Source organism: Oncorhynchus tshawytscha, linkage group LG12 (assembly GCF_018296145.1).
Source record: "Oncorhynchus tshawytscha isolate Ot180627B linkage group LG12, Otsh_v2.0, whole genome shotgun sequence".
Classification (NCBI taxonomy): Eukaryota; Metazoa; Chordata; class Actinopteri; order Salmoniformes; family Salmonidae; genus Oncorhynchus; species Oncorhynchus tshawytscha.
The window spans coordinates 31,140,584-31,152,199 of NC_056440.1; the positions used below are offsets into that span (position 1 = coordinate 31,140,584).

Genomic DNA, 11,616 nt, shown 5'->3' on the forward strand with positions numbered 1-11,616 from the left:
TTCATATTCAACTATTCCTCAACTCAGTCAGGAACATAGCACTGAGGTACTGAATAAAAACAGAAGCCTGATAGTCCAAACTAAGACTTCCTGACTGGGTGGAAACAAAACAACAGACTGTAACACATTATTATGTAGGGTGGAAGACTAATGCCTTCCTAGGCTAAAGGGTCAGATTCTAAAAAGTCAACATCTGGTGGGGCCAGCCAAGTGAAAGCTACTACATATCTGCACCATCCTATCAACTTTAGGCACACAATGGTGGTCTATAGGAGAGACAGAGACCAGTGTCCACATGATATGAGAAATGCAATCTTAATTACTCCGCTTGTTTAATAGTCAGGGTAGAGGATGACATAGCCAGGATACTGGATAAACAGGGTTTGTGCATTTACAATTAAGATAGGCATCAGGGGAAAACATTAAACAGGAAAGAGACTCAAAGACGTACACACGGGATAAAGACACTGTGAGAAGATACATCCTACAGTGAAACTTACTCACAGAGGGATCTGGGGGAGAGAGGTAGACAGAGAAAGAATTCAAGGTGAACCTTATCAAACAAAACATCTTAATACAATGTTTACATGAAAGCAACTCATGTTTGAAATTAAGTTGGACCCTAAAATATCCATGCACTGGTAAAGTTTTTCTACTTAATGTACTAGGCTACATGATCTACTTAGAAAGGTAACTCAAATCAACCTGACCTCTGTTGAGATCCAATCTGTCATATAAAATACGGGGAATAAACAAAAGTGGGGGTGTAATGAATTGACAATAATTGTAAGTACATCTCTAAAACAAACATGTTATTTGCATTTGATCTGCAGTGTAATAAAAAAAGGGAAAGTAAAATTGAACGTAGAATGAGTAGCTTTCCATGGTGTGGTGTGGTAGGGAAGAGAGATGTCAAGGGAAGCTGATGGAGGTAATAGGCGAGGGCAGAGGGCATGTGGAGGAAAACGGATCTGTTTGTCATCCCTAGATTATTGTTATTACAAACAGAGTCTCAATTCTCAGAGGACTAGTGCCACTGCAACACCCCCCTTTCCCAGGCAGAGGTCAGGCAGAAAATGGTAGAGCACAACAAACAAACAGCCGTTGAACAATGTATTTGTTGGTTAAGGAGCCGGCCCAAATCTGCTGAACACATTACCCACTCCAAGACGGCTGGCCACCCACCCTGACCCCTCCCTGGCACTAGCAGCCCACTGCAGGCGAAGACACAAGGGTCACTTACTCCCCTAGACCTGCGGTAACAGGGGCCTTTAACCCAGGCCAGGGCAGTAATGAATATGACTATCCTGTTACAAACACTTAGCAATAAATCTCTCAATAATACATCTCACAGCTGAAATAACGGGCACAAGACAAAGGGCCACATCCCCAGATCTTCCAAGTCCTATCTGATCACATCACAATAGTATTTCCACTATTGAACAGTAATATTTTATTAATTAATCCTGCCATTTCTAAAGATTTCTAAAGATCAGGGAGACACTGGTAAATACAGTTGTACATTGAATTTCTTGTACTAACAAATAAATATAAATAATTTTGGTCAATTTTAGTCACACATCTCACATATATGAACTGGCATGACATAAAGAGATCTTAAAATAATAAAACAATGTAATTGAGCACAGCAGGTCTGTCCCTATCATTAGTCATCTAGGTCATATGGGTGGCAGGTAGCCTAGCCGTTAAGAGTGCTGGGCCAGTAAGCGAAAAGTCGAATCCCCGAGCTGACTAGGTGAAAAATCTGTCTGTGCCTTTGAGCAAGGCACTTAACCCTAACTGTTCCGGATAAGATTGTCTGCTAAATGACTCAAATAAAATCTAATTACATCAACACAGGGCCGGCTCAAGCAGGTCGAATCTTTTAGTGGCCCCCCTCTGGTCTGAGGAGAGAAAAATGTACTTTTTAAAGTGAATTTCCTGTAATTATACACATTTTGCAATGGGGCATAGAGAAAATGTTGCCATTTTAAAGCAATTTTTCTGCAGTTCTACACATTTTGTCATGGGGCAGAGAAAACATTTAGCAATTTTATAACACCTTAAAAGCAATTCTACTCATTTTGCAATGGGGAAGAGATGCAGTTTCAGTCAAAAGTTTGGACATACTCATTCAAGGGTTTTTGTTCATTTTTATTATTTTCTACATTGTAGAATAATAGTGAAGACATCAAAACTATGACATAACACATATTAAATCATGTGGTAACCAAAAAAGTGTTAAACAAATCCAAATATATTTCAGATTTGAGATTCTTCAAAGTAGCTGCCCCTTGCTTTGATGACAACTTTGCACACTCTTGGCATTCTCTCAACCAGCTTCATGAGATAGTCACCAGGAATGCATTTGAATTAACAGGTGTGCCTTGTTAAAAGTTAATTTGTTGAATTTCTTTCCTTCTTAATTTGTTTGAGCCAATCAGTTGTGTTGTGACAAGGTAGGGTTGGTATACAGAAGAAAGTCCTATTTGGTAAAAGACCAAGTCCATATTATTGCAAAAACAGCTCAAATAAGCAAAGAGACATGACAGTCCATCGTTACTTTAAGACATGAAGGTCAGTCAATCCGAAACTTTTAAAGTTTCTTCAAGTGCAGTCGCAAAAACTCTCAAGCTCTATGATGAAATTAGCTCTCACGAGCACCACCACAGGAAAGGAATAGTTACCTCTGCTGCAGAGGATATGTTCATTAGAGTTTCCAGCCTCAGAAATTGCAGCCCAAATAAATGCTTCACCAGAGTTCAAGTAACAGACACATCTCAACATCAACTGTTCAGAGGAGACTGTGTGAATCAGGCCTTCATGGTCGAATTGCTGCAAAGAAATCACTAAAGGACACAAATAAGAAGAAGAGACTTGCTTGGGCCAAGAAACACGAGCAAATTGACATTTGATTTGCTGGTGACACTGTCTGTGATGTATTTAGAATTCAAAGTACAGTTAACCAGCATGGCTACCACAGGATTCTACAGTGATACGCCATCCCATCTGGTTTGCGCTTAGTGGGACTATCATTTTTTTCTAACAGGAAAATGAACCAATACACCTCCAGGCTGTGGAAGGTCTATTTGACCAAAAAGGAGAGTGATGGAGTGCTGCATCAGATGACCTGGCCTCCACAATCACCCAACCTCAACCCAATTGAGATGGTTTGGGATGAGTTGGACTGCAGAGTGAAGGAAAAGCAGCCAACAAGTGCTCAGCATAAGTGGGAACTCCTTCAAGACTGTTGGAAAACCTTTCCAGGTGAAGCTGGTTGAGAAAATGCCAAGAGTGTGCAAAGCTGTCATTAAGGCAAAGGGTGGCTACTTTGAAGAATCTCAAATATAACATATATTTTGACTTGTTTAACACTTTTTTGGTTACTACATTATTCCATCTGTGTTATTTCATAGTTTTGATGTCTTCACTACTATTCTAAAATGGAGAAAATAGTAAAAATAAAGAAACTCTTGAATGAGAAGGTGTGTCCAAACTTTTGACTGGTACTTTACATTTGTGAAGTTTTCTGCAGTTCTACACATTTGACATTGAGGCATAGAGAAAATTGTGCAACTTAATTAAACTAATTCATGCAATTCTAATAATTTGCTATGTGGCAGAGATGCATTTGATTCGACGAGATGACCCGCCTCGCCAGTCGTTGCTGCTGTCATGACCACTACAGTATTAGTATAAATTGAGGCGCCAGTAAGATATGAGTCAGCCCAGTGTCGGGACAACATTCCGTACTTAGCTTGCGCGCTTCTTTCAAGCCTTAGTCTACATTCGTTGGCAAATAAATTGGATTACTAACTGCAGAAATGTCGGAGACTGTCAAGCCACTAACTTCATTTTTCATCGAGGACATCTTGTCCATTAAAGAAAAGACACGGCTAAACGTAAGGTGCTCTTCTTCACACAAGTCCAAGGAGGGATGCGCTCAATGGAATAACCAACAGCACGATCAGGTATCACAGTCGGCGGAACTTTGCGCAAAGCACACCGCATTTGGAGCGCGGAAAGGTGAGCACATTGGGATCTTATTTAGGCAACTTAAAGAAAGTGTAGGCCTGTAGGCAAATTTATATTTTGACGGGGGTGTGCCAGATTCCCTGGAATCATACAAATTTATAAAAGGTAATATTCGATATATGAACCTGTGGAGTAGGCAGCTCACCTGTCAATTGCTAAATTTTGACCACAAACGGGCTAATCATTACTTTCTTTTACAGATTCCATATCCAGCTCTAGTTCCAGCACCCCAGATGCTATGAACCGTTTTACATCAGCGGGAAAACAGAAACGCTCGCGCGCTGCCTTTTCGCATCTGCAAGTACTAGAACTGGAGACTAAATTTAACCACCAGAAGTACCTGTCCGCTCCTGAAAGAGCCAATCTTGCTAACACGTTGAGACTGACGGAGACGCAAATTAAAATCTGGTTTCAGAACAGAAGATACAAAACCAAACGCAAGCAGCAAGCTACGGAGTACTGTAAGAATTTATTTCAAAAGTCAGAAGGACTAAATACAGAGGACGATTTAGTCAGAGCATCACTTCTCACCACGTTGTACAAAACATATCAATTCCGACCATATGTGTATGACTTTAATCGCACATGGAGACCAACTCTGTGGTGAACATTAAATCTACTGGATAATATTAATGTCAATATGGTCACTATTCCTTATGAGGGAGCATGTTAAGCTAATTATGTAACAGGTATTTGATCTACTTTTCTATGGCTATACACTGTAACCTACCTATGACATAAACTGTCAGCTGTCATTCTTTTATATTTGTAGCCTATACCTCTAATAAGTATGTTATCACAGCAAAAATAGTTATTTATTTGTTTTTTTCCTGAAAATGTATGTTGCAAGAAAATAAAGAGTGACTGATTTGAAGTTGAGACTAAAGTAACTCAAATGATATTGCAGAGTCAAGGTCTATGAAAAGTTTTGCCAGCTGTAGTAATAGAAGTCGTGCTAAATTTGTCAGTACCCATGCAGCTCACCATTTCATTTAGGGAGTAGCCTAGTTATGGTTATTAAAAATGAAACAGTGTTTACTCAAGTTTACTCTTTCCATTTTGCTGAGTTACAGCTAAGCAAGCATAAATGGCACTATTCTGAGCTCTGAGATGATTAAGATAAAGAACACTATGTACTCGGCCATGGCTGGTTGTGAAAATAAGGTATGACTCAACAGTTATTTTGCCATTTCTTGACAAACACCTCTCCCTGTGCGAGCCATAAGTGTCGCTTTAAACTGAATGTATATACTTACATGCAGGAATGAATGCTTGAAATAGGGTCTACAGAAACTGTTGCTCGAGGCAAACAATGGTTGTACCTGTAGTTAAACTCTGATAATACTAGCAAATTGCATGAGCAGATAAGGGTTTGGCTGGAAAACCTGAGTGATGAGGGCCTTCTCTAAACAACAATGCTTGTCTTCTTTAACAGATAAATAGCCCCTATCTATCCATTTAAACTGAGATTTGATTCGACATCAACTTGTCTTTAAAAAAAACCTAGAGTCTAAACCCTGTCTGAGCCGGGGAGGGGTTCTACTAAAAGCCAGTGGTTCCCAAACTTTTTAAAGTCCCGTGCCCCTTCAAACATTCAACCTCCAGCTGCTTACCCCCTCTAGCACCAGGGTCAGCACACTCTCAAATGTTGTTTTTTTGCCATCATTGTAAGCCTGCCACACACACACTATATGATATATTTATTAAACATAAGAATGAGTGTGAGTTTTTGTCACCTCCCACGACCCGGGTCGTGGTAGGACCAGGGCACAAATAATAATATAATAATAATCAATCATTTTGCTCTTTATTTAACCATCTTACATATAAAACCGTATTTGTTCATCAAAAATTGTGAATAACTCACCACAGGTTAATGAGAAGGGTGTGCTTGAAAGGACTCACATAACTCTGCAATGTTGGGCTGTATTGGAGAGAGTCTCAGTCTTAAATCATTTTCCACAAGCAGTCTGTGCCTGTATTTACTTTTCATTCTTAGAGAGGGCCGAGAATCCACTCTCACATAGACACGTAGTTGCAAAGGGCATCAGTGTCTTAACAGCACGATTTGTCAAGGCAGGATACTTGGAGCGCAGCCCAATCCAGAAATCTGGCAGTGGCTTCTGATTAAATTCCATTTTCACAGAGCCGCTTGTTGCAATTTCGATGAGGCTGTCTTGTTCCGATATCGGTAAGTGGACTGGAGTCAGGGCATGGAAGGGATAACAAATCCAGTTGTTTGTGTCATCCATTTTGGGAACGTACCTGCGTAATTGCGCACCCAACTCACTCAGGTGCTTCGATATACTACATTTGACATTGTCCGTAAGCTTGAGTTCATTTCCACACAAAAAAATCATACAATGACGGAAAGACCTGTGTGTTGTCCTTGTTAATGCAGACAGAGAAGAGCTCCAACTTCTTAATCATAGCCTCAATGTTTTCCCGCACATTGAATATAGTCGCGGAGAGTCCTTGTAATCCTAGATTCAGATCATTCAGGCGTGAAAAGACATCACCCAGATAGGCCAGTTGTGGGAGAAACTCGTCATCATGCAAGGGGTCAAGTTTTTATATATTTTTTAATGTGAATCACATTTTTATTTGGCGTACCCCCGACGGCATTGCGCGTACCCCAGTTTGGGAACCTGTACATAGTTATATGGGATTGTTTTAAGAAGGTCATACCAAGGATTAGTTAGCTGATTGATTTTTAATTAAAAAAATTATCAAAAAAATATACAAAACATGTATTTGATTTTTTTTTCTTCCCCTAACTGCTATTAGCCCATACAAACGCATTGAATAACAGATTCACTACATGGAACAACTGATAGTCCCCCCCAAAAAAATCTAAAGGAAGTTTGTTATAAAGTGTCTGTCCTATATCTGAGCAATATAAGAAAGATCAGGAAACATTACGATAATTATTTTTTTTTTTTACATGTATTTAACCCTTTTTATTTGGCACTAAACATTGTCTATATATACAATTCCATTCATTTTGTCAACTGGTACTGGGGGACCTTCAGAGGAGTGGGCTTCCTAGAGCAAAACAACAGACATGTATGTGTTCGTGAGAGTCTCATCTTTCCATAGAGATTTCATAATAGTTCGGACACTACAGATGATTTTGTAAGAAGACCAATTTTCCGGATGTCTCACCTTCTGACAAATTCCACTCTAGCTCTGTCACCTTTCACCACAAATGTGGAAGTGTTACATAAGAGGATGCGGTTGATTGAGACACATCCCATGAAAGAAAAAAAAATCTCTAGATTAAACTGATAGATTTTTATGGGGATGTTTGTATTATGCAAATTAGATCTCCTCGGGGGCTCGGAAATCGACCTTAGTTAATTGACCTATACTGAAGTAAGTTCCTCATTGTGGTGACTACGTGAAATGTGAAATGGTTTCCCCCACAATCACACTTGAGACAGGCAAGGGATGTGAGACAGGCAAGGGATGGACACATGGAGCTATGGGGGAAATCAAAGTTAGTGTATCCTTCAGGATCAAATATGGGACTAACACTATTGGTAGAATGCCCACAAGTAAATGGTTGTTGAGTTCAGCATGTGACTCTCGCATGGCAGCCAGGTAATCTTGCACGTAATTGTGGTGATACTTTGGTAACATTTTAAGGTGCATTTTTGTAATGGTTTATGAAGGTTTTGCAAATGCTTTATAAGTAGGCTACTATAGTTAGTTTTTGTTTATATTTTATAAATCAGTAATAAACACTTATAACATATTTGATGATGGAACAGGAACAGGAGATACAGGTACTGTAGGTAGCCATACCTTCAGTATAAAAAACAACATCTATCTAGGAAATGTCTTGTCTAGATCTGTCTCTCTCAGACATTATTGTTGTCCTGTCCTGACGTCATATTGATACACAAGATAGCACTATTGTTCTTGCCACTAGCATGTGGTTATGTGTAAAACAGAGCCACCCAAACTGTATTTCTCAGTAATGTCAAGCCAGTTAATAATAGCAATCTCTGTACTGACAATGTTTTCATTGAGATAGGCAGGGTGGCGTAAGGGTAGCCTAGAGTAAGATATCATGGTGAAAAATGGAATGCCACCCACTCACCTCTGTGGCAGCCATGGAATGTACTCTCTCCAGTTGACTGTTTCCAGCAAACTCTGAAATCCATGGCTTGTATTTGGTGCCTCCTCACCCCACTCAATCACATAGCCTCCTGTAGGCATGTTGCCAAAGGGCAAGGGGCTCGCTTTTATCAGCAGACACAGAGACACTGCTTTCCCAAGCCTGAGGTCTCAGTGTCTGGAGGGGCTGTCTACTACTCCATCTCAATGTAGCTCAATGTACCTTGATTGTCATTGGCCTGTTCTTGTGACTCATTGTACATGACACACTACATGTGTTTTGAGTTGGTGGTTTTGTTCTCCAGAAGCCCCTCTCCTGGACAGATGAGTTCTCATCCATGACACTCAGAGTGAGGGCAGGAACAATGGGCCATGACGCTGAGTCAGACCAAGCAGCATTCACCTGCAGCACAGACCCACTTTGATCCCCTCCCCTGATAATCACTGGTCCCCCTTGCTCGAGCAGAGCCTGTCTTGATTTGATCTCAGATACAAAGAGGGTAGTGGGTGCAATGCATTTTTATCGTACCAGTGTAGTCAAAATTCTGTTTTCCTGTGTGATTCGTATCATATGTACAACAGCTGATGAAACTAACTGTAAAAGTGTGAAAAAAAGTGATCAGATCTTCTCAAGTTCTGTCAGGTTGGATGGGGAGCGTTGCTGCACAGCTATTTTCAGGTCTCTCCAGAGATGTTCGATCAGGTTCAAGTCTGGGTTCTGGCTTGGTCACTCAAGGACATTCAGAGACTTGTCCCAAAGCCACTGCTGCGTTGTCTTGGCTGTGTGCTTCGGGTCATTGTCCTGTTGGAAGGTGAAACTTCGCCCCAGTCTGAGGTCCTAACCTGCTCCAGAGCGCTTTTCATCAAGGATCTCTCTGCACTTTGCTCTGTTAATCTTTTCCTTGATCCTGATTAGTCTCCCAGTCCCTGCTGCTGAAAAACATCACCACAGCATGATGCTGCCACCACCATGCGTCACCGTAGGGATGGTGCCAGGTTTCTTCCAGACGCTTGGTATTCAGGTCAAAGAGTTCAATCTTTGTTTCATCAGACCAGAGAATCTTGTTTCTCATGGTCTGAGAGTCCTTTAGGTGCTTTTTGGCAAACTCGAAGCGGGCTGTCATGTGCCTTTTACTGAGGAGTTTATGCCACTCTAGCATAAAGGCCTGATTGGTAGAGTGCTGCAGAGATGGTTGTCCTTCTGGAAGGTTCTCCAATCTCCACAGAGGAACTCTGGAGCTCTGTCAGTGATCATTGGGTTCTTGGTCACCTCCCTGACCAAGGCCCATCTCTCCCGATTGCTCAGTTTGGCCGGGTGGCCAGCTCTAGGAAGAGTCTTGGTTGTTCCAAAATTCTTCCATTTAAGAATAATGGAGGACACTGCTTATATAGACAGGTGTGGGCCTTTCCAAATCATGTCTAATCAATTGAATTTACCACAGGTGGAATCCAATCAAGTAGGAGAAACATCTCAAAGATGATCAATGGAAACAGGATGCACCTGAGCTCAATTTCGAGTCTCATAGCAAAGGGACTGAATACTTATGTAAATATTTAGCAAATATTTCTAAAAACCTATTTCGCTTTGTCATTATTGTGTCTAGATTGATGAGGGCTTTTATTTATTTAGTCCATTTTTGAATATGTGGAAAAAGTCAAGGGGTCTGAATACTTTCCGAATGCACTGTTATATCTTTTAGATTGAAATAATTATTTGAAAAATAATCCCCCACTAAAACAAATAAATTGCGAGGAACACAGCAACAAAGTGAAGTTTTAGCTATAAGAGTAGCCAGATAAACAGAAAAAGAAATGAGGACAACATCATCCAAACATTGCTGATAAGATGACATGGTCTGGGGCTGTATGAGGAAGGGTATGTTTACAGTTGCACAACTCAAAATCAAATCAAATCAAATCAAATTTTATTTGTCACATACACATGGTTAGCAGATGTTAATGCGAGTGTAGCGAAATGCTTGTGCTTCTAGTTCCGACAATGCAGTAATAACGAACAAGTAATCTAACTAACAATTCCAAAAAAAACTACTGTCTTATACACAGTGTAAGGGGATAAAGAATATGTACATAAGGATATATGAATGAGTGATGGTACAGAGCAGCATAGGCAAGATACAGTAGATGATATCGAGTACAGTATATACATATGAGATGAGTATGTAAACCAAGTGGCATAGTTAAAGTGGCTAGTGATACATGTATTACATAAGGATGCAGTCGATGATATAGAGTACAGTATCTACGTATGCATATGAGATGAATAATGTAGGGTAAGTAACATTATATAAGGTAGCATTGTTTAAAGTGGCTAGTGACATTTCCCATCAATTCCCATGATTAAAGTGGCTGGAGTAGAGTCAGTGTCATTGACAGTGTGTTGGCAGTAGCCACTCAATGTTAATGGTGGCTGTTTAACAGTCTGATGGCCTTGAGATAGAAGCTGTTTTTCAGTCTCTCGGTCCCGGCTTTGATGCACCTGTACTGACCTCGCCTTCTGGATGACAGCGGGGTGAACAGGCAGTGGCTCGGGTGGTTGATGTCCTTGATGATCTTGATGAACTCCAGTGTCGACAGAGGTCTGATCCAGTTAAGATAACCAAAGCCTTTATCTGGAGGTTTGACGAGGCCATGCCAATAACCTGTTTGAGACCGATAACTAACTCACTGAGCTTAGGGATCCTCCTCAGGCAACGTACCCAACATGTTACATACAGTGGTATTTAACTGGTAACTCCAATATCAAATATAGGGATCATATCCCTATAAAATGAATAATAACAAATAGTAACCTGTTTACAAATAATGTGTAACTGTACAGTTATAAAAAGTGTAATACTTACATGGTAACATTGAATAAAAATATAAACGCAACATGTAAGGTGTTGGTAACATGTTTCATGAGTTGAAATAAAAGAAACCAAACATTTTCCATACGCATAAAAAGCTTATTCCGTGTTGTGCACAAATTTGTTTACATCCCTGTTAGTGAGCATTTCTCCTTTGCCAAGATAATCCATCCACCTGACAGGTGTGGCATATCAAGAAGCTGATTTAACAGCATGTCATTGTGTTGGGGACAATAAAAGGCCACTCTAAAATGTGCAGTTTTGTCACACAATGCCACAGATGTCTGACGTTTTGAGGGAGCGTGCAATTGGAATGATGATTGTCCACCAGAGCTGTTGCCAGATAATTTAATGTTAATTTCTCTACCATAAGCCACCTCCAACGTTGTTTTAGAGAATTTGGCAGAACGTCCAGCCAGCCTCACAACCACCGACCGACCACGTGTAATCACGCAAGCCCAGGACCTCAACATCCGGCTTCTTCACCTGCGGGATCGTCTGAGACCAGTGACCTGGACAGCTGATGAAACTGTGGGTTTTGCACAACCGAAGTCAGAAACTGTCTCAGGGAAAATAATCTGCATCATCTAGT

The 11,616-nt window shown here is 40.5% G+C and overlaps 1 protein-coding gene across 1 annotated transcript; it reads left to right on the forward strand.

Moving 5' to 3' along the window:
- The first annotated feature begins 3,588 nt into the window (after positions 1 to 3,588).
- nkx3-1 (NK3 homeobox 1) lies at positions 3,589 to 4,909 on the forward strand. Its single transcript, XM_024440609.2, has 2 exons — positions 3,589 to 4,026; positions 4,236 to 4,909. The coding sequence occupies exons 1-2, from the start codon at positions 3,825 to 3,827 to the stop codon at positions 4,640 to 4,642; spliced, it is 609 nt and encodes a 202-aa protein (XP_024296377.1). The 5' UTR covers positions 3,589 to 3,824; the 3' UTR covers positions 4,643 to 4,909.
- The last annotated feature ends 6,707 nt before the right edge of the window (positions 4,910 to 11,616 follow it).